We start from the raw sequence: 25,172 nt of genomic DNA, 5'->3' as shown, positions 1-25,172 counted from the left end.
AAAATCTGTTTTTGAGCTTTGGCCAGGACAGAAAACGTACAAAATGAAGCATTCGCAATAAACTTTGCTTTCACTGGGTGAAAATGCTTCTGAGACGCTTGCCTTGGTCAAGAAGGCTTATAAAGAAACGCCTTATCAAGATCCCAGGTTTTCTGGTGCTTCAGAAAGTTCAAGAACGGACGGGAGACCATTGAAGACATTGAGCCATCTGGACGCTCTCTATCGAGTGGTTTGGACAAAAATGTGGCCAAAGTAAAACTCTTCTGAACTCCAACCGTAGTTTGAGTGTAAGGTTAATCGCCGAAGATCTCAACATGTGCAAACAAAGGTTCGCAAAATTATATCTGAAAATCTGCTGTGACCAAAACTCAGAAACAGTTTTTGTGCCACGCGTGATCCTTGCTGCATCAGAGCTCGGACGCAACTAATGTCCAGTGCGTTGCTTAGCTTAGACCCCCACTACAAATTCCCTTGCCGGGGAGCGCCACACGACAGCAGTCTCATTACTTTCTGTACATATTCTGTATGTTCTGCAAAAGTTAGTTTTGTCTCGAAAGTAATTCCGGATCTTTATCACTATTGAGTATCTTGAGAGATAAACTATTCATGTTGTATGAAATGTGTAAAATGTTTTTCTTTACTGAAACTATCGTTTGAGCATCATATAAATCAAATTGTAAATAACTCAAACACGAATCTTGAATTTTTTTATTTTATTTTATTTTATTTTATTTTTATTTATTTATTTATTTTTTTTTTTGAAAATGGGAAGGGAATTTAATAAGTCGAATATTTTACTAAAATTACATTTTTTCAGTTGTTAGATCAAAATTAAAATACGCGTCTAATATATGGAACCTCCACACGAAGAAAAACTCTATTAGAAGAGAAAGGGTTCAAAATAAATTTCTGTGGTTTCTGGTATACAAGAGAACAGGCATCTTCTCCAGATATGATAATAGTACTTTGCTTAATGAAAATTTTAACACAATGTCTCTCAATTACAGAAGAGTGTTAAATGGCATGATGTTCTTGTACAAAATATTAAATAACAAATTAAATGCTAAGGATTTGGTCTCTGCCATTTATCTCAGGGTACCCAATGGAAAAATACATGTGAGCAATAGAAATTTATTTCATTGTAAGGAAACTCGAACAAATGCAATAAAACAGTCACCAACGTGGAGGATGAGTGCAGTACACAACAAACTGAGTAAATGTAAAAATGTTCTGGATATACACTCTGTAAAGAAAAAATAGCGACACCTCAATTCTCAAGGTAACTTACAGAGAAAACCATAGTTGCAGCCGGCTAGAAGAGGAATAGAAAGTAATTATGAGTGTGGTAGTTCATTTGCATTATCTGTGACACCTATGGTGTACAACGGCGCTTACTAGTTATTTATGTATCAGTAATATTTTCTCCAGATGTCACCTGAGAGCGTCTCGTAAGTTATTAGAGTGAGAATTCTGCATTGCATTTCTGATATGTAGGCCTAAGTAATTAGCATTTTGTGATTGTTCTCTGCTTTGTCATTGTTTGAACAGTGTCAAGTGGCAATATAGTGGTTGTGCAGCGTTGTTTTTGTATGAAATTGTTGCTACATGTGGACTGTAAACAAGTAAGATGGGTAAGAAATGCGACTTGTCGCCACGAGAACAAGACATAATTCTTGCTTTGCACAGCTAAGTTACATTTCTCAGTGAGATGGCTGGAATACTCAAAATCCAAAATTCGACGGCAGAAAGAGTAATTCACAAGCAAAAATAGTATAAGAAATCATCCCTTCGTCTACAGTGTGATAGAAAAAAGAATGCATCACCCAGAGCGGATCGCCAAATAAAATTAATAGCACTGCAGTATTAACGAATGACTTCCCCAAAAATCGTTTCTATAATTTGAGATGACCTTGAAATTGCAGTTACTTGTACGACTGTATCATCTTAACTGTATGAAGAGGATATTACGAAGAAAATCCGCCTGGAAACTCGAAACTGACAAAAACAGAGAAGACTTCAACACGTAGGTTTGTGAGGCAATATGCTACTTATACTTCTAACGACTGGAAGCATGTTGTTTTCTCCGTTGAAAAAAAAGTTTAGAATAGTGGGAAACGATAGTGGTGTGAAGTTGTGGATACGAATGAGCGAGGAACTTGATACGGATTTTGTTTGAGAGATGCAAATATTCAGTTACTGAGTGATGGTATGGGCTTGCTTCACCGCCAAAGACGTCAGAACAATGGATATATGTGAAGAGTCATTTGATGCACAAAAATGTCTTCAAATTCTGGTACGTAAAACTCTTACAACAGCTAAAGATAACTTACCTGAAGAAAATATGGACTACTTCGTTTTTCAGGACGTAAATGCTTCATGTCAATGAACGAAAATCGTTAATACGTGGTGCAAGAATATGACTATTCAAAGACTCATGTGGCCTCCAAACTCACCTGACATGAATCCAATTGTACATTGTGGGTCAATATGAACAGAAGACTCAAGAGACAACTATCTCGGATAGAATGGAACTCACGGAACAGATAATCTGGGAGTGATACCATGAAATCAAGGTTGTATTTTGTAATAACCTTGTCACCAAAAGGCCTCGACGATTCCCTGCACTTCCTAAAGCCCATGGCCCTCATACGAAATCTAATTTGATGTATTGTACCTCTCAATGTTCGTACACAATATATCTTACTCTTAAGAAATTCTATTTTTTGTTTTGTGCTATTATTGCTGATTTTTTATACTTTTATGTATTACTCTTTCTACAGCCGTTTTTTGCTGAAAACACACATAGATACTAATATATGCACATGAATTCATTATATGCATATAAAAAACCTGAAACTGCGGCGCAAGTATTACTAATCAACTGCTCATTAAGAATATGCATCGTAATATTATCAGCAATTCATGTGAAAACTCATATTGGTTAATGTATGTCGTGAAAACCATATCCGGGCAAGTGTCGCTATTTTTTCTTTACAGAGTGTACATGGCATGAGTCAGGGTAGATTTCGAAAATGTATTATTACAGTTATTTTATGTAACTCTGTTATGAACACTGTAATTGAGTAGAATTATCTGTTGTGTTCTTCTTAAATAAAATAAATAAAATAAAGAAATAAAAATGTTATGTAGGAAAATGACGTAGGTTAGCTAAACATAAATTGTTTCACAGTATATGTTAATGATTTGTCTTTCTTATATTACAGTTCAAAGAAAAAGGTCATCCTCCACTTGCCGAAAAGGGTTCACTTCGTCCATCATCATGTGAAGGAAGCGGACGTTGCACCCGGAGGACATATAAGCCAAATGATCCCTTACATACCTTACCAGGCAGCCTCTCATCCCCCATACAGTGTTCACCCCTATTACTACCCATACCCTCCGAGACCTAAGCATTCATACAGATTTCCTTCAACAAGATACCCGACAGAAGCTCTTCGCTTATACAGAGATGATGATGATGATAGTGAAGGAGCATATTCTTACAAAACAGCCTCCAAAAAGTAAGGAATTTTATATATCTCTCGTTCTATGAGAAAAATATATGTATGAGGGTGATTCAGAAAGTAATACTTCCAAGGTGATACCTTTATTTGTGTTTGACATATAGCACGGATACAGGTATCAGTGGAAAGCTTGCAATGTCAGCTATAAATGGTAGCAACATCTTTGAACATAGTTTCCAGTACGGGCAATGCACTTGCGCCAACGCGAAACAAGGTTGTTCATGCAGTCGGCGAAGAATTGTGGTGGCTACTGGCGACACCATTGAAGAACTGCTGTTCTTCCACCTTCACGTCACAACTGTAGCGTTGGCCCAAGTTTGAAGAAGAGCTATAAGTCGCAGTGCACAAGAACCGGACTATAGGCAGAATGTCAAAAACACTTTGCAAGCAGATGGGACAACTTTTAAATTTTGGGCAAAGGAGAGGACGTGTTGCGGTACTCCATCGACTGATGCTTCATTTCCGGGTCGTAATGGTGTATCTACAACTCGTTGAAGATGATGAATTTTTCTGGGCGTTCAACCTGGCAGAGATGGAGTAGGTCAGTGGGTCGGTGGGTCAAGTTTTCTGAGTGGGTCAGTGGGTCGTGGGTCAACACCATGTAACCCACTGTGACCCACCACCCACCGTGACCCACTGCGACCCACCACCCACTGCTACCCACCGACTCAGTATGATCTACCGACCCTCTCTGCTCACTGCATTGTAGGCAGTATCTTCTGAAGACTGGTAAATTTGTCTTCGTTTTACTTTCAAGACCTTCATTTCCCTTTCTTTTCCACTTGTTTCTGTCTACTTACCTGAGGTGAGTATATCTAACCAAGTGAAAAAAGAACTTCAGACACTTTTGGATGTTGATATTTTTAATAGTAATAATAGCAATAGGACTTACGCTACAAATTGGCTTTCGAAACTTGTGAGTTTTTAGAGCTAACTACTGGAAAAATACATTTTTGAATCACTGTAATATATAAATTATTTTATAAAAATTGAATGTAATTATGCGTACCTGATCACCACGGTCAAATTGCAAAGTCAAATGAAATTACTTTTGGTATATAGTTAGGCCTTAATCCAAATTGGGATGTTATATTGTTTTTATTATAGTGCATAATATCCTAAGGAGGTTGTGAGGATCCGAATTTTTGCGAAAAGAAAATGAGTATCTCGCAAGCCGTTAAACATACGGAGCTGAAATTCATTGTATTAACCCTTTATTGAAAATAAACAGGATGTGTCCTAGCATTTTTTAAAATTCTCCTTTATGTAGGGGGGAGGGGCATTTTATTGAGAATTGGTAGTGAGTTGGCTTGTAAAAATGATCGAAAACGATCAATGTTATTTTAAAAAAAAATCAGAAACAAAAAATACAGTGCTTGGCTTCATATATCCATTGCTTTCTGCTATAATAATTGCTGAAGCTTATGTTTATTATATGGAACGCTTACAGCACAGGGCAATCAACCCATAAAGTTGTGAGAAAAATAGGCATAAAATTTGTGCTGTTAGCTTAATTGGACGGAAATTTTAAGTTTGGATTGTACGCATAATTATATGGAAAATTTTACACTTTTTTCCCTTTAAGTTGGTCTACTTTCTTTGATTTGGAACTTTGAAATTTCATCCTTTTTCCACTGAAAAGTATTGATAATTCAACAAGGAAATAATTATACTATGATAATTTAATTGAAATTCATCGTAATTTGGCACATGGCAAAATGCAGTGTGGTAATTGAAGGGGAAGAAGGAGAGAAATTCCCATTCACCTCTGAACACTTTCCAAGAACCTCGTTCCCTTTCGCTTTCTAGACGGGGGAGGGAACTTGGTAATGCTATCAAACCTTCATGTGTAATTACAAAAATTAAATTTATAAACAAATAAGAAATCATCAGTTTATCAGGCTTTAATTGATAATTTATTCACAAGATTCCTTATCAAAGGCGTGGTAGATGAAGTTTCTGTTCTACATGGGTCGACATTGCCAACTGATATGGTCGATATGGAAAAGATGTTGTATGAGAAATGATACTTCTTGCTGAGTATTTCAAACCTGACCAAGAAAAATCGTTATCAGACTTAAGTCTAACAAGTAGATTGTCGATGAGAAGTTGCAGAAATCGGGTAGAAATATTATCAATTTCCACGACAGAGTACGAACGGGGATTTCCCTTTATGAAGTTACAGATGACATATTAGAAATAGACTAAGTGCTCAAACATTGTCTAACTTGTTGCTCATCAATGTTAATGGCCCACCGCTAGACAAGCTCAAAGTAGACGAGCTAGTTATTTCTTGGCTGAAGGATGGACGTCATTCCACTGCGGATGATTTACCGCCAAAAGGTTACCAACAGGAAATAAATCCGATTTCAGATTTGTTTTAAGGTGGAAAATTACGAGTTACGGAAAATGTATACTTGTATTACTAATGGCTTATTTGTGTTATTCAACTTTGTACCTAATTTTTAGTAAGTCTCTTCTTTGCTTTAGGTAAACTACTTTGAATAAATATTCATAATAATTGCAATTATGCATATTTGTAACTTAAATTTAACGTGGTGTTTTAGTGATTACACAAATTACAATTATGAACATACTTTATGGAGATGCTCTCACATAGGGTACCCGAGCACCTTTATACCCTATGAACAACTGATTTTTCAAGTCTTTTGTGAGAAAAATGCTGTGAACTGAGAAACCATACCTTTTCCATATTGTACAGGGGTATTTTCCTTGCGAATATAAGTTTCTTGTGGAATGCGTTCAGAAATTAACACTTGCAAGAATACTCTCTTAGTAGAAGTATATTTTAGGCACACACTAATTTTCCCTCCACCTCGAACTGTTTCAATTTCTTCACTGACAAACACTTTACCATTTTATATCGTAAAGGTCAGATCCACCGTTATTGTAACAGAGTGGTGCTTGAGCGATTGACTAGAAATTCAAACTCCGATTAGTGACAATTTCACAGTCTTGTTTTATTACAAGTATAAACTCTTTAGTCAGTTCAGAAGAGGCCGTGGATTGTGTTCAAAGTTGATAACGATGGATTTTGGTGAGTCAGAGTAGGTCAAGATGGATGAGAGTGGTTCATGGTGGGTGGTGGGTCACGGTGGGTGGTGGGTCAGTGGGTCGTGGGTCAAGTTTTCATTGACCCACGCCACTGGGCAGTCAGAAAATTAAATGACAACCAGCTGTTTCAACCGGACGTCACCATTGGATGCCATTTTTTGTTCCATTACTGTGGAATGAGAATAGATAGGAAGGTGAAACAAGTGACAGTCTATAACTTAAACATCAGCGCGCTAATGATAAACAGTTCAGAATATTTGCAGTACCAATGGCCAAGTAGTGGGCTTGGAGGAATTAGTTTCTGAATCACCCTCGTGCTTACGTACAAAGTTAAATATGTTATTATGTTGTTCTGTTAACCAATATATAGAGTGCATCATTTATATTGAAACAAACTTGTAACTTTAAAACTAATAGATAAAAAAAGTTTGAAATTTCGTAGAATACAAATATCAACAAGGACAAATTATCCAGTTATCCATTGTTTTTGTCTTGGTCCTCAACTGGAGAATACCTATCCAAAGGTTGATCTACAAAACTGAAGAAGTTCGTAGAAGATATTACATGTTACAGTTTTTGAATGATTTCCGTGATTTAACCTCATAATAACAGTAACCATTAAAGAAACAACAATTAAAAAAAAAAACAAATTTATTCACATCTACTGGGAAATATATGTCAGAACAACGTTAAACAAACTCTGCAATGCCACCAGATTAACAATATTTTACCAACCCAACATAAAATTATATATACAGTGGCGGGTCCAAGGAGGGGGCTATAGAGGCTATAGCCCCCCCTTGACGCTCAGGTATACACTTAATAAAATGGGCTTCAATCCTGATTTACACTGGATAAAACGGCAAAATATGGTTTAGCCCCTCCCTTGATCATATCCTGGATCCGCCCCTGTATATATATATATATATATATATATATATATATATATATATATATATATATATATATATATATATATAGCAATACATCAGGTTTTCATATATTCCAAACTTATATTTTAAACTAAAACTTACAACACTGCATGCATTTTTTTCAGTATTACTAACTAAGGGACACTACGTACAAAGTTTGAAGATTTCTAGGACAGTAATAATGCGAATTAATCAGAGGAGGTATTGCACATTAAAACTACCCTTGTGTCAAGCACTATGATCACAATAGCATGCATTTTTAAGTAAGAACAGCTACAAAGGACTGAAGATTTGACATTTTTAAAAAAAGAGTTTCCTTTGAAAAACTTCTTACAAAAGTATCGCCATCTACGTAGAGACGGTTTGAAATGTCAAATTGCCATAAACCTCATTATGATATTTGTGTTTATTGAAAACCATCTAAGTTAATGGACACACTTATTTATACACTTTTTTTTTCAAATAGGAACGGTTTGAAATATCAAATTGTTGTAAACGTCATTATGATCTTCTGTTTATTGAAAACCGATTACGTTATTGGATAAATTACTTATTTATGCACTTTTTTCAAGTAGAAACGATTTGAAGTATCGAATTACTGTAAACGTTATATGATATTTATGTTAATTATCTACGCTATTGCATACGTACTTATTTCTACACTTTTCTCAAGTAGAAACAGTTTAAAATATCAAATTACTGTAAACGTTATTATTATCTTTGTGTTCGTTATCTACGTTATTGGATACATTACTTATTTATGCACTTTTTTCAAGTAGAAACGACTTGAAGTATCGAATTATTGTAAACGTTATTATGATCTTTGTGTTTATTATCTACATTATTGGATACTTACTTATTTATGCATTTTAAAGTAGAAACTGTTTGAAATAACAAATTACTGTAAACGTTATTATGATCTTTGTGTTCATTATCTACATTATTGGATACTTACTTGTTTATGCAGCTTTTTCAATTAGATACGATTGAAGTATCGAATTACCGTAAACGTTATTATGGTCTTTGTGTTTATTATCTACCTAGGTACGTTATTGAATACTTACAGAGGTTGTTCAGCCTACGTTTGGTCAATTTTGTTCTTTCCCCCTCCCGGGCAGAATAAACTCACCCGACCTGGCTCGTGGCGTCCTGCAGTGTTGTGCAGTGGCTTCCTGGAAACGGAGTTGTTTTTACGCGCGGACGACAATAACGCACAAAACAGGTCCATTGTTGTGAGTGTTGTGTTATATTTGTTTCCAAGTGTGTGCGTTTCCGCTCTGTGACCAAAATGCCGCCCAAACTAAGCCGTTTTGGGGAAGGCTATGTTTATGACGCCCACTTTAGTGTTTCTGTGATTAGTAAACAGTACAAGAAGAATGGTTGCAACATCAGTTTAAGTGGAATAAGAAAATGTTATTAAAAAGTACAAGGGCAACGAAGTTCCACCATTTGAATCACAAACGAAGTTGCCTAGGAAGCGGGAATGCACCTAGGCCACCTCCACCATACAGAGGAAAATGGCAATGCAAGAAAGTCTGCCAACACAAAGGTGTATGGCTAATCGTCTTGACGTGTCTTTGGGGACTGTGAACCGGACGTTACACCATCAACTCAAGCTGGAAAAAGTCATGAAAGCTCGCGGCCATCTTCTCACGGATACCCACCAAAAGGAATGAAAGTGTAACGCCCGGAAGCTGTATGAACGGCATCTGGCAAAACAAAGCTGGATGTACGTCGTAACGCTCGATGAAGCATAGATTTACCTTTCCGACTGCGGCAAACTGAGAGCCATCATGTACTTAGAGAAAGGCGCCAAGAAGTTCAGTAGTTGGGTCAGTGTCTGTAAAGAATCCTTCCCAAAAGGGTTCATGGTCGTTACTGGCTACTGTTGCCGAGGTAAACTGAAGATTCGTAGGGTGGCGAATAACTGCAAAATAAATTCGCAGTATTTTCAGGAGCAGATCATGCGGCCTATCTACGAGCATGATATTCCAACAATGTACGGAAATTATGCCAATCTGGTGCGCATTCATATGGACAAGGCCTCATCACATACCTCACGATCGTCCCTCGCATTCTACAGACAGATGGAGGAGGTAAGTGGTATACAGGTGATACCTTTCAATGAGGTACATGTTAAATCTCCAGATGCAAGTCCTATGGACTATTGTGGATTTGGATTGCTGAAGCGGGCTTTGGGTAAACGGCTTGTGACAACAGTGGAAGGACTTTTGAAAGATGTGCAAAGGAAATGGGACAAGATTGCCCTCCCAGTTCTTCAGAGAAGCCTATTACAGTGGAAATTCCGCTGTCGGGCTATTGTTAGAAACCAAGGGAAACACATCAAGCACTTACGGACCTGGCGCCATGGATACTTCTAAATTTTTAGTTAAGTCGAAATTGGCCAAATGTAGACTGAAAAACCTCTGTACTTATTTATGCATTTTTTTTCAAGTAGAAACGGTTTGAAATATCAAATTGCTGTAAACGTTATTATGATCTGTGTATTTATTATCTACATTATTGGATATTTACTTATTTATGCACTTTTTTCAAGTAGAAACGGTTTGAATTATCAAATTACTGTAAACGTTATTATGATATTTTTGTTCATTGTCTAGATTATTGGATGCCTTACTTATTTATGCACTTTTTTTAAGTGGAAACGGTTTGAAATTTCAAATTACTGTAAACGTTACTATGATCCTTGTGTTTATTATCTACGTTATTGGATACGTAGTTATTTCTTCACTTTTCCCAAGTAGAAACAGTTTGAAATATCAAATTACTGTAAAAGTTATTATTGTCTTTGTGTTTATTATCTACGTTATTGAATACGTTACTTATTTATGCACTTTTTTAAGTAAAAACGATTTGAAGTATCGAATTACTGTAAAAGTTATTGTGATCTTTGTGTTTATTATCTACGTTATTGGATGCGTTACTTATTTATGCACTTTTTTCAAGTAGAAACGGTTTTCAGTTTCAAATTACTGTAAACGTATTTATGATCTTTGTGTTTCTTATCTACGTTATTTGATACGTTACCTACTTATGTACTTTTCTGAAACAAAGCCCTTTAAACAAAGCAACATATTATAGTCCATTTTAAATTTTTTCCTATTTATTCGAAATTCGTAATTTTGTGATCCTGCAATTTGACCTTAAAGTGTTTTAGATTTGAATCGCCGTCGTAAAGGACTCCAAGATATGGTATGATACCCTAGCATCATTAGTTTGCATGACTCGCGTAGCGTAGTCGTTAACGGTCTCATCTTTGGCGTGAGCGGTTCCTGGTTCAGTTCCCAGTGGAGACGCTAGATCGAAAAAATGTAAGGGGCTTTTCAGGCCAGACATCTTGAGTGAGGTTTTTCTGAGCTTCCACATTCACACTAGGCAAGTACTGGGATGATACATAACATATAGTTCCCAGGGCGGTTTCTTTCTTCCCAATCATTTCTTCTTTTCCTTTCCTCGAATAGTGAGACGTCTTCCCACATACGTGACGGGCTAACATGGCCATAGATATCGAAAGCCAAGAAATATAATTCCTAATATTAATCCTAGTCTGCAACACTTATAGCAAATATGGTATCACAAGACTTCGCTTTGATGTAGTTTTGAGATAGGGAATACTCGAAATTAATGCAAGTAGAACTTCATGTTGGGTAGTTACTATTAACTTGGTGGTGTTATATAATATTTCAAACAATTTATCTTTGTTGATATTTGCATAGTGCAAAATTTAATAGTTTTCTAGTTTGAAAGCTACAAGAGCAGTTCAAAATAAATTGTCCAGCCTGTATATATCAGAGGTAAGCAACACATATCGATATTCTTACGACAGTTGGCTTTGACCGTAGTTTTATTCAGAAAACGTGCTATCGACAATGGACGTTCGTCAAAGCAAGAAAATCAAAACTTTCACTTTATTAGTTTTCCCACCCGATTCTGATGAAAAGGTTATAAGTTAGCAACAGTGAAATCAGTCTTATCGTCATTTTCGACTCAGAGGTGCGAAAGTTAGTTTTGTCTTTATATATGTGTGTGCCCAAAACAATGACTCTTTGTTCTAAAAGTTGCTGAGAGACTTTTTCTGCGTCTGTTCTCATGAGAATAAAAAGTCGCAAGTGACCCCAGTTGACCAAATGACACCTAAACTAATTCACGATTGGACAATTTTTGGTCATCAACCAATGGTGTAGTTGTTGGTCGTGTGATCCACGGTGACCAGAAGAAGAGCAAATCAGTCGGTAAGTGACGACTAAAACCTCCACCACGGAAAAGTCGTGTGTGGAGGTACCCGAAGAAAAGACTATCGAAGAAGGATGCATCAACCAATAGGGCTAGCGTGTGATAATAAAATCAAAGGCCATTTCATATATTTTTGCGCGTGAAGTGTATAGTTAATTACACCAAGTGTTCGAGCACGGTTTAAATTACCAAGTGTTGGGAAAAGTCTGGAATTGTCAACTAGTTGAACACAATGCGCAGTAGTCTTACCAAAAGTTTACGAAGTCGCTCTAAGAAGTTATTGGCCGAGCAGTGGAAAGGGACAAGTCAAGTCACCGATCGTAACACAGAGGAGAAATTGTAAGTAATATCAATACCTTATTTTTTACGCCAGAAGAAGAATTCAGTGCTCTGATTGCCCGAAAATTGTTTCTTTAGAATCGTAGTGAAAAGGAAAAGATTACATGTTCACTCAGCACGCCAGCTAGTAACGTGTCATTAACAATAATAAAAAAAGAACATAACGAACAGTGTGCAATTGCTTATACATAAATCATTCATTCTTCCTAAGCCACTTACTTTCAAACTCACTTGTATGATTTATGTCGTTAATTCGAAAGAGAAATAAAATATATAGTTTAGTTAGGGTAACAAACATTAATATCTGACATTTTTTTTAAAATTTTAACGGCGGTATATTAATCAAGTGTTATAGAGATTAATAATACTTTTTGTGGTGTTCTTGCATACGATTAGTATTATCAAGTTGTGACAACTATAGTGTAATATAAAATATAAAGACAATCTTAAAGCGAGAATATGAACTGTTAAACACTGTATTTGCTACTTGAGTAATAATTTGTTTCTTTAACCAACTTCCATTTAAATTTTCCCAAATTTAAATGGCAGTTGGCAATGCATGATATGTGTCCTGGTGGGGGAAATAATTGGGAACTTTACATTTTTAATACGTCCCGATTGTGAGTGCAAGGGTAAATAGACGTAACCTCCCACGCCAGCGATAAGAAATGAGTATTTGATCTATTTCTTATATATATATAGTGCGGCAATATGAACTGGATCTGTATATAAAAAGAAAATTAACATAGAAAGTGTCTTACCTTCGATCATTTTAGATTTGTAAATCGGTGTGCCCTGACCGTCAGTACATAGAAAGATTTCTAGAAGTTCTTTCGTTTAATGCTGTTCAAAATTCTTGTCGTAATCCTCTTTAAAGCCGTTACATCATTAAATTACGAACCTTTAAGAAGTCTAATCACTGTAAAATTAAAATACCTTTAATTTTACAATAATTATGTGATATTTTCAAATTGGTAAAAGATAATCGAAATGTGGGACAAGAGCGCCCTAGACAATATTATTTTGCATGAGGTATCGTTATCACTAGTTACCTAGTAGCTTTCCGTTTGCAGCCAGTTAGAAACGCGGAAATAAATGCCTGTTTTCTAAATGGCTGGAAATCGAAAGCAGATAACTGAGTCGTGATAACGGTATCTCATGTAAAATAGTATTGACTAGCGAGATCTTGTTCCACTTTTCAATTATATATATATTTGAAGATATCACATAATTACTTTAAAATTAGCGATATTTCTTATTTTTGCCGTGATGGGGCCTCTTAAGTGCAGACTTGAGTTTAGAAAATATAAAATAATTACATGATGGCCAGATCTGGTAAATAGGGAGATTCGGACAACACACAATTCCCCTTTAGGGACAAAATGTTTTGCACAATCACAGTCTTGTGACTTGAGGTATTGTCATGGAACAGACGACACTGAACATCATCCAGATACTCGGGCCTCACACGTGTGGAACGTTGCAATAACCGTTTCAATATCTCAACGTAGAATGAGGCATTAACCATCTGTTCTGTAAGCACAAAGTCCTTATGCAAAATACCTTTACTATCGCTAAAAAAAAAAAAAATCAGGAAAATTTGATTTTGAATTTTGACTGTTGCGGTTTTCTTGCTTGTGAAGATTTAGGAGATTTCCACTCTGCCCTCTGACGTTTGTTGACATATCATATTGAAAAGTCCATGTATTAACCCCAGTAACGATATTTAGGAGGAAGCTAAGGTCTCTATTGACTTTAGCAATCAGTTATTTGCAGTGATTAACGCTGTCGCTTTGTTGGTTATTTGTTTAGGAATAAGGCACTAAACGGGCACAGACCTTCCTCCTGTTCAGATTTATTATTATTATTTACCGCACAATTTTTTTCTTCATATGCAACTTCTCAGCAAAGATTCGCAGTGTCGCATTTCGGTCTTCTAGTGTTCTTGCTTTCTCCACCAATTTCTATGTTCCTCGTCCTCAATTGACCACCATCCCTTCTTGAAACGCCTGCGTTATGCAATTACACGCCACAGGACAAACAAGTGATCTCATACACTTGTTGCAACATTTGATAACTTTCTGTATCAGTCTTATCCAGATGTACACAAAACTGGATGTTCACTCTTTGTTTCATGTTGAGTTCACGACGCAGATTAGCAACACCTGTCTACACTCACCCTGTCCACATACATAAATGTCAGTCACGATCAATGCACTTGGTATCAGTTAGTCATGAGACATTTCTTTTTTGTTTGTACCACAGCTCACTTGCACAGCTGGGCCTCCGGTATTTGCACATTCATTTTAAGATACCCTTTTGAAGTGCTTGATCACTCTCTACCTAGCTATCTAAAAATTGGTGTGCAAGTACTGCCTCATTCTTAGGCATGGGTATTTTAGATAGTTCCTATTCCAGTTCCTTACAGTGATGTCTTGACCCAACTACGATAGGTCTCATAGTAGTGGAGCTATGAACTTTTAAAGTTCACTTTATTTCACATTTTCGACACCCTATAAAAAGAAATTATTTTTCCGTTTCAATTCTCTAGCTGCATCAGTTTGTTGGAGGCAGTTATCTACTTCGCTTCAAGTCTAAACGATTGTGACTTCGATGAGATTCATCTATCCATACTACAGGAATGGAACCTTGACAACAACAGCCGTATGACCTGGAGCATTATCATGTAGTGTGTAAGCTCAACGCAGATGATTCAAATGACTGCCTCCAATGAACTGACGCAGCTAGGCAGTTAAAGCTGACATATTGTTTCTTCCATAGATGACATCGTATCCCTTTAGCGACTTGTTACCAGTAACGCAAAAATTTCAGTGTCAGGTCGTAGAATTTTGAAAATACCTTTGGGCAAATGGATGGATAACAGAGAAGATAGAAACTATAATTGAATTAATATCAAAGGAAACTATTTTTCGTTATTATTTACCAGATTTCCTCTGTTACGTGTTGATAGACGGACAAAATTGATCTCTGTGACTTTTGGTACTGTACTACTTACGTAAAGTCTTGGACACTTGTTTAAAATTTTAGTTTTTAAGTTAAATTTAACAAATAATATTTAATACTCTTTTCAGGAAAAAGCCATTAACAAAATTTATCGAGTTCGACGATGAAAGTTTCAGCAAATACTCTGAAAGTCCAAAAGATGGTTTCTACAAATTCGCTAGCAGCAACAACTACGAGTATCCTTTCCTCTACTACGAGCAACTAGCCAACGATGGAGGCTATCCTGGTGGTTCTTATAGTTTGAATTACTATAATAAAGGACTTAATAGCAGCAAATCTCGTTATAGGGGCTGGATTCAGACAGCGAGGCAATTCGACGAGGACGCTGGTAAAAGCTCTTATGACAAATGGAATTATGGGTACCATGACTATTGGAAGTGGCCCTACTATGGAGGCCACCACTATAGATATTCATCGTACCCTTATTATGAACGGTGATAAAGGTAATCCTTGTTTCAGTAATTTATTTTTGTTGCTTTTTACTTTGAATAAACATACATGATATTAGTACATTATGTATATAACTATTTTCGAAGTTGCAACTCAGTCCATGAGGAAGAATAGTTGTTCAAATCAAAGACGAATTTTCTTTCGTCAGAATTGTCCCATGTGGTTCTCACGCGTATTGTTCTGCAGTACTGGATTGGCCATGCATACAAATGACAACATTCTCTCGTGGCCACCTCGTTCTCCGGAAATAAAGCCGTACCATTTTCCCTAGTTTGAGGTATCTGTAGAGATTTTACGTAAAACAATTATCCGCTTTCTTCTACATCTTCGTGTAAGCGTACTGCAAGCCATAAATGGATCGGAATGAATCGTCAACAACTGTAATTATTTGCAACGCACTAAGGGCGGATCCAAGGGAGGCTATAAGGGCTATAGCCCCCCTTGATCATATCCTGGATCCGCCACTATATATATATATATATATATATATATATATATATATATATATATATATATATATATATATATATATAAATGAAAGTCACTATGTTTGTGGTTAATAACTTTTGAACCACCAGACCGATATCGATCAAATTTTCAACATAGATGAAGGGCGCCCTGGGATGGATTTTGTCATTTCACTTTGATGGTACAATGTACCGGAGAGAGAAGGGGGAAGATATATAAAATTAAATAAAACTTAGTAGCTCTTGAACCACGAGATCGATCACGATCAAAACCACATAGATGAGATTTGAGCCTGGGATGGTTTTCATTATTTCACTATAACGGTGCAACGTAGAGGACGAAGGTGACGAAAGATATTTAAATATGATCAAAAAATGACCGATATTAGTATCGAATCCATAGTATTGGAGGTCGCTGAGATGAATAATGGTACTTCCGATGCCGTTGAAATCCAAAATAAGCCCCATTAGTACTCTTAAAAGAGGATGGTGACATGCAAAAATAATTAAAAATAACCTATATTAGTGTAGAATTCATAGTTTCTAGGGTTTCTAAGTTGATTCGTGACAGTTTTGGTGCCCTTTATTTCCAAAATGAAACTATTCTCCCCGTGCGAGTAATGGACATTCTGCTAGTAGACAAAAACTATATATATATATATCTTTCAAAAGTCTCTATACACCTGAATTGTCACATATTCAAAACAACAAGAAAATTATTTTACTCAAAATATATTATATTTTATGGCATAAAAGCAATATGTACAGGGCGTAGCATATACACACACATTTTCACAGCAAATGTTGGAAAAGTCCCCCATGAGCCTCCAAACATGCTTGCACACGTTTCTTCTTATTCCCAAATACTCTCACAAGTTGTTTATGTGGAATGCTACGAGCAAAATCTCGAAGAGTTGTTTCGAGTTCTTTTAACGTGTGGAGGTTCCCTTTGTAAACAGAATTCTTTGCATAACCCGAGAAGTAAAAATCCGGAGGAGACAAGTCAGGAGACCAAGGTGGTCACAATCCCTTTGAAATTATTCGATCTCCAAAAACCTCTTGCAGTAATCTCATGGATTGGCGAGCTGTATGTGCTGTAGCGCCATCTTGTTGTATCCAAGCATTACGAATTTCGTCTTCCGTTAGTTCTCCCATGAACTGGTGAATAATTTTACAATAACGAGTTGAATCTATTGTTTGTCTGAAAAATATGAGGCCGACTATTATTCTTCTGGATATTGCAATCCACACCCCTACCTTCTGGTCATGCAGAGGAACTTTATGTATGACCTGTGGGTTTTCTGCACACCACAAACGTGAGTTCTGGGCATTGACGTAACCTGATAAATAGAACCAGGCCTCATCAGTAAAAAAACATTATCCTAAACATCGTCAGACTTGTCCATAACAAACCGTGTAAACCATTCACAATACTGCACTCGTTTTACACTGTCGGGATGAAGTAACTGCTGCACCGCTCTCACCTTATACGGGATAAGACGCAGTTTCTTACGAACCGCCTTTTGTGCCGTACCAACACTTATTGCTTCTTCCTGGGCAAGTTTTCGAAGTGGTTTATGGGGGCTACGTTGCATTGCATCCGATATGTGTAGCATTTTTTCTTCATCGAGCACTGCCGTTCTACCACTTCGATCATAGTCCATTACCGTTCCAATGTCTCTAAATTTATCGATCAGTGCTCTTACAGTGTGACGATTCGGAACAGGTGTATCCGGAAACCTAGCTGCAAACTTATCTTTGACTGTTTGTTTGTACCCACCTTGTTCACGGAACACATGTTCAACCAGGAATATTCGTTGTTCCAAAGTTAACACCATTGTTTCAGAGACCGCTAACTAGATGCAACAACCACTTCAACGTCACTTTGCCAACTGGAATCTAAGAAAGGGACTTCACGCAAGGCGATAATATAGCAGTGTTGCAAACCTTCGCATAAAATTTTATTCCATGTGACTTTGAATGCGACTTTGACTTGCCACGATTCAGGTGCATAGAGACTTTTTGAACGCTCTGTATATATATATATATATATATATATATATATATATATATATATATATATATATATTCTGGATTTTACAGTAATTTTGTATTCAGTTACTACCGAAGATAGATTCACTGGGTTTACATGATCAGGTTAGCACTCACTAATAATCTGCGTTAACGTATTCGTCTAAAATTGCCAGTAAAACGCATGAAATTATGTAGTTGGGCAAAATGTCACTAATTCCCAAAATCAGTGTGCTTTTAGGTTTCAACCTCTTAACAAATACTTTTTGAACAGTGGAGTGTTTCGATTTTAATGTTTCATTTTAAAGTATTAATTTAAGTAATCACTTAACAATATTATAAATTATGATAATAATTGTTGATAAGTCAACAATGAGATAGATTCATCTAAAAAGCCCTTAAAAGAAAATCCCATCTATACTCGTGCTCGGAATGAGACCAATATTATCTATATGAATTGCGAATAGAAGCTATAAAATGCATATAAAGAATCAATTTTTAAAAAAAGCACGAGAAGAATGCCAAGGAGAAACACAAAAGAAAGGGAAGACGCCAGAATTTGTTTTATCACAACAACCTGTGCAGACGAAAACCAACTGGAATGCTTAATGAATTATATTGCAGTGGCATCTACCGGAAAGAGTAGTAAACAACAACTGTAATAGGACTATTTGGCGGAAACATATAGAAATATAGGAAAACCACTCTAATTGTCCTTTTAAAATATGAACGAATAAACAAAAAAGCCGAGTATACTCGGATTTTATATTTTCGATAAAATTAAACACCCGAATATTGTCTAGGTTTTATATTAAGAGATTAACGTCGTATTTGCTTGCTATTGGAGATCATTTCGTTGGTTTTAGCGAGTGTATTGTCACCAGTAAACGTACTATAAAAGAGTATATTACGTTTCTAGTTGGTGATGCTGTGGGTAAAGCAATTGAAACAATATTAGATTCAATGTCGTGTTTACTTATTACTAAATGTTTTTCCCTGTCTTTATCAACAATATGATTAGGGAAACACGTGCTAAGTGACTATGTTACATGTTTCCCTAATACTGCTACTTAAACCAATGAAACAATAGTTTTAATGAAATATATATAAATAAGTATTAAAATCTAAAAACATTAAGTTATAGCAAATCTATTTTTTTAAAAAAAATAGAAAAATATTAATAAATATTTTTTCTTTGTCATATTTTCAGGTCTACAAGTCTAGGAACCTTTTAATGCTTCCGAACCTGTTGGCACTTTTCCCGTACAAAAATTGTTATTACTTATTTTATTATTGTTAATGTTCTTATTGTTGTGTTTTTTTACTTTTGTAAGCGCCATTTTGTAAATAAATGTTTTACATTATACGAATTATTTATTTAAGAAAGCAGTGTTGTTTCAAATATGATTTCTAGTCTGCCGTTTGTACGAATGATAAGTATGTCTTAAAATGGCTACATTAGTATTACTCCAATCAGGCGACCCGGATTCAATTCTCCAGAAATTTTATTCTCGTTCTATTCTTGTCCTCTGCACTATTCTAGAGGCTAGCAGTCGGGTTTGGGTGCTCAGGGTCTCGGGCTCGATTCCAGGTGAGAAAGGATTCAAATTTAGAATTCCACCGTACACTGTAGTTCCACGTCTTGTATAACATCTGAGTTGAAGAGACACACTTAACCCACGAGCAGGCGCGTATGCGCAAAAGGTGAGAAAAATACATGAAAAAAAAAATTGCAGCTCTTTCATCAGTTTGAGTGAAACAGCTTCTTTCTATTCTTCACGGGGTTCACCATTTGCATATTCTAATAGTCATTGTTGTCAGCGCGCGCGTCTATTTTTGTTTATTACATGTTATTGGAAGGAAGTGAATTGTATCGCACAAAATGAGCGGCGCGTCCGCTCGTGTTATTCTGTTTTCCGTCTGTGGTAAATGCATTTTTACCAAGGATGTTATAAAATAGAGGATCTGCCCATACAACAAAATCATGAAGCCATACGTCACAGCTTCGCCACACCTACTCTACCCACTCCGCGCCACTAAGATCGCAATGTTTTGAGCCAACAATCAAAGCAGAAACGAGAGTAGCCAATCGGACGTGAAGGCTCAGACGAAGCTCGGTTGTTTTGTGGTTCATTGAGTTCATATGTTGAAGATACGAATGGGCAGATCCTCTATTTTATAACTTCCTTGATTTTTACGATGGCGAGAGAAATTTACAAGTGACTGACGCTTGACGGGTTCTTAAGGTAATGTTAGGTGATAACGAAGACGATGAAATTGAAACTGACAGTGACCTAAGTGATGAAAACATATAAATAAATCAATATGACAGTAATTCAGAATAAGAAATGTCTGATACTGAATATGAGATTTTGTCATCTGTTGATTTTGCTCGCTGCCAACGAGCTAAAGTCTACAACAACGAAATGTAGTATGTGCTCTTTCGCCTGCAAAATCACTCATCAAAAATTGTTGTTTGCGTTGAATGCTATGCAAATGACTCTGATTGTGCATAAATACTGGACGTTGAAGATAACGTAAGTCATAATCTGAGAGGAGTGTTGAATAGGTTAGATGTCTTTAAGTAAAGGAAAAAAGTGGTGTATATTGAATCAAGTGTGACTTTATCATAACACTTCTAAGCAGAATGTTCAGTGAAAACATATTTCTGTTTTGTAAAACATAATATTCTATCAAGTACTTAACATATTCTGTGTTCTAATTTTAAATGTTATGTGTATTGTTTCTGTGCTAATATTGTGAAGAAACATATAAATAACTGAAATCTAAACAAAAAAACACTTTTTTGTTAAAATTAATAGATACTGTCATAATTAATCTATATCACATAAAGTGATCAACGCGCCCGCTGGTGTTATGGCGTGATGCGCGCCCGCTCGAAGGTTAACAACAAAAACCAAATTATCAAGACATTTTTTCATTTCTTTTCGTTTTCGTTATTTTAAACTTTTCTTAAGTACATGTTATAGAATTACTTCATCTGACTTCAACATGTGTTTATGTCAAGCACTCTTGCAGAATTTTTTGGTGGGAAGAGTCCAATACAAGATTCTAAGTTTATGTAGTATTAAACTACTCTTAGTCTACACTCAAAAGATATTATATTTGTTAAGAATTAGATTGTTTTTATAAGAATAAAAGTACAGATGAAACAAAGTTCAAATCTCTAGGCTATACTAATAATTTCTCTGCTAAACACACAGAGAAAAACCCATTCTCCATCAGCGTTATATTGTACAAATATACGGTATCCTCTTGCTTACTATAGAAATCAGTACGGAGCATACGTTATCCGTATGCTACATAGGCACTGCACTTGGATGTTACATCCTGCCGTTGCATGATGTCTGATATCTAACAGTTTTCCGTATATCACATGCATATACTTATGTTACTTTCGTCAGCTATATGTTATATACGTCCATTTGTATGTGAGATCCTGACCGCCTACATTGTTCCATATGGAAAGTACGTATAGATGGAACACTTATACAGAAAGTAGGCTATTATAAAACATGCGTTTTCAGTTATAAGTCTGTTGTACGTTAAGTCCAAAAACTACAGGAATTACGCATGTAACCTATCTTTCTAAGTACGCCACCTACATTTTTTCTCAGTGCAGGTATAGTTTCATTAAGAAAGTGTTGAACTGTATGTAGAGTTACGAGGTTTCAGAGAGGAATCCGGATCCTGCTAGAGTGACCCTGCTAGAGTGACCCCTGCTAAAGTGTGTCTCTGATTTACGTTATATCTTTGTAGGCCTATTGAAAAGACAAACCATATCATTGAAGTTTGAAATTAAAATCTCTATTTTACGCAGCGTGGATCATGTAACGCATATAAGTACGTTAAACCTACATTTTATGCAAGTCCCCACAGATGGAGCGGGTCAGAGGGTCGTGGGACAACAGGACGTGAGCCACCTATTATAATCCACTCTCACCCACCGGCGCACTCTTCTCAGTGCATTATAGACAGTATCTTCTAAACAGTGGTGAATTTCTCTATATTTTACATTCAAGGCCTCCATTTTTCTTCCTTTTTATCTATTTCTATTTACTTAACTGAGCTGAATACTCTAAGTGAAAAAATAAATTAGGGACTTTTGGATATTAATATTTGTAATTGTAATAATAGGAATAAGACTTACTGGTTGAGTACTAGAAAAATTACTGATCTGGACCAGTGTCTCATGTTTTTGCGTTTTTTCGCAGTGATCCCTTACAGCATGTACTCGATTTTTGAGAGTCACACGATACGCCATGACCCACGTACCGTCCAACCATGGAAAATCGAACACCCCGAAAACTCGTTCTCTTTTATAACCCCATTTTAGGGACGTACTCGTTTCATTTTACCACCACTTTTTAGGGGTGTACACGTTTCCTTTTATGAACACTTTTTCAACCCCTATTTTAACGTAGCAAAAATTACACAGAGACTACGAACATAGCAGAGCTAATAAAAGACTATGAGCACATTTTCTAACCCTTACATAACATAACAGAAATTACATAAGACTACGAACACGTAGCAGAGCTAATAAAAGAGTTTGGCTTATTTATCAACCCTTATGTAACAGAAGATATTTCATAAGAAAGGCTACAAGCATTTTTAACATAGCTCAGTTAAAACCCCTATTTTAATACAGCAGAGACTATACAGGAGTGTATACGTTCCCTTTTATCAACCCCTATGTAACATAGCAGAAATTGCACAAGCATTCATCTAGTACTACATGTCGCAAAAGTACTGACCATCGAGGTCAAAAGTCAAATACTTAAACCCGAATAACTCGTAAACGTAGTCACATATTGACCTGCTATTTCCTCATTTAGTTACAGGTCACAAACTACTACATGACGCAAAGTACTGACCATCGAGGTCAAAGGACAAATATTTAAATCCGAATAACTCGTAAACGAAATCACATATTGAGATGAAGTTTCCACATTTAGTAATAGGTCATCAACTACTACATGTAAAAAAAAGTATTGACTATCGAGGTCAAAAGGTCAAATATTTAAACTCGAATAACTCGTAAACGGAGAAACGGATAATTTTGTGTGACCTATTCACTTTCGTAATAAGCAGAAAAAAGTGAAGAAGGAATAAATTTGAGTGGCTTATTTACTTTTGTATTAACGAGAAAAAATCAAAGAAACGCCATTTTAACTAGCTCGGAATTTCTGTACCGTTTTGGGTTATTCAAATAAACGAAAAAATGAATTTGGACGGAGTATTTATTTTTGTTCTAACGAGATAGAAAGAAAAGATATGCCATTTTAACTAGCTGGGAATTTTATATCATCTTGTAGTATTTCAAAAAACGAAGGGATAAATTTGAGTGACCTATTCAATTTTGTACCAACGAGTAATGCCATTTTTAACTAGCTTAGAATTTCTAGACCATGTTGTTCTATTTAAACAAACGAAGTGATAAATTTGAGTGACCTATTCAATTTTGTACCAACGAGAAATGCCATTTTAACTAGCTCAGAAGTTTAAACCATTAAATAAAAAAACGAATAAATTTTTACTAACCAGAAAAAGCGAAAAAGGTCTCAGAATTCATGTATAACTTTTGTACTGCTCAAATAAACGAAGGAATAAATTTGGGTGTCCTACTTTTATACCAAGAAGAGAAATATGAACGTCCATTTTAACTAGCTGAGTATTTTATACAATTTTGTACTATTTAAGTAAACAAAGGAATAAATTTGTACTAACCACAAAAAGCAAAAAAAAAAGACCATTTTAACTGGCTCAGAAGTAATATACCATTTTGTACTATTTAAACAAACGAACGGATAACTTTTAAGTGAGGTTTTCTATTTTGTAGCAAGAAGAAAAAAGCTAAGAAAGACCATTTTTTAACTAACTTAGAATTTTATATCATTTTGTAATACTCAAGTAAACGAAGAAATAAATTTGGATGGAGTATTTAGATTTGTACGAACCAGAAAAAAGTGAAGAATAAATAAAGTTTGAGTGGACTATTTCCTTATGAACCAACTGGAAAAAGTAAAGGGCGATTATAGCTTTTGTACCACCGTATTCAAATAAACTAAGGAATAAATGTTTACTTATCAGAAGAAAAGCAAAGAAGGGTCATTTTAACTACCTCAGCATTTTATATCTTTTTGTGCTATTTAAATAAATAAATAAATAAATATAGTTGTCCTATTTCCTTTTGTACCAACGAGAAAAAAGCGAAGAAGAACTATTTTTAACTCGCTTAGAATTTTATACCTTTTGTAATATTTAAACAAAGGAAGGTTTAAATTTCTGTGACCTATTTAGTCTTGTACCAAGCAGAAAAAAGCTACACAAATAAACAAAGAAATAAATTTGTACTAACCACAAAAAGCGAAGAAAGACGATTTTAACTGGCTCAGCATGTTATACCATTTTGCATTATTGAAACAAACGAAGGGATAACTTTTGAGTGAGCTTTTCAATTTTGTATTGAAGAAAACAAAGAAGGACCATTTTAACAAACTCTGAATTTTATATCATTTTGTAATACTCAAATAAACGAAAAAAATAAATTTCGTTGCGTTAAATAAAGCTACGCGGCTGAATTTGGATTTAAACAGCATCGGAAGTGTCACTGTTTATCTCAGCGGCCCCCAAAACTATATATTCCACTTAAATATAGGTCATTTTCGATCATTTTTAAATATCTCCCCCCTCTCCCTTCCCTAAGCTGTACCGTCAGAGTGATAGTGTCTATGACAGAAACCATCTCAGGTTCGAACCTCATGTTGAAAATGTGATCGAGATCTGTCGAGTGGTTCAAGAGCTATTTAATTTTATTAATTTTTGTACATTTTTCCATTCTCTCCCCCTCCTCTAAGTTCTACCTTCAAAGCGATATGACGAAAACCACCCCTACTCCGAACCTCATCTACGAGTATGTTGAAAATTTGATTGAGATCGATCGGCTGTTTCAAATGTGATAAAATCACAAAGACAGTCACTTATATTTTTACACACACACACACACACACACACACATTTATATATAGGTGAGGGGAGGAGGGATATATATA

General features: G+C 35.7%; 2 protein-coding genes across 3 annotated transcripts in view; one reads left to right on the top strand and one right to left on the bottom strand.

Annotated features, from left to right (window-relative positions):
• Positions 1–19,435, top strand: part of LOC145674521 (uncharacterized) — a 67,278-nt gene extending 47,843 nt beyond the window's left edge. Inside the window, exons 3-5 of the mRNA XM_081744676.1 lie at positions 3,225–3,521; positions 15,217–15,591; positions 19,307–19,435. Of these exons, the coding sequence (XP_081600802.1) occupies positions 3,225–3,521; positions 15,217–15,586 (667 nt within the window). The 3' untranslated portion in view covers positions 15,587–15,591; positions 19,307–19,435. The remainder of the gene's footprint in view (positions 1–3,224; positions 3,522–15,216; positions 15,592–19,306) is intronic.
• LOC145674520 (retinol dehydrogenase 11-like) overlaps positions 1–25,172 on the bottom strand; it is a 180,577-nt gene that overhangs the window by 125,796 nt on the left and 29,609 nt on the right. The window lies entirely within an intron of this gene.

The sequence above is a fragment of the Thermobia domestica genome, chromosome 17 (genome assembly GCF_964235325.1).
Source record: "Thermobia domestica chromosome 17, izTheDome1.hap1.1, whole genome shotgun sequence".
In the NCBI taxonomy this organism is placed as follows: domain Eukaryota; kingdom Metazoa; phylum Arthropoda; class Insecta; order Zygentoma; family Lepismatidae; genus Thermobia; species Thermobia domestica.
This window is presented reverse-complemented; position numbering and strand designations above follow the sequence as displayed.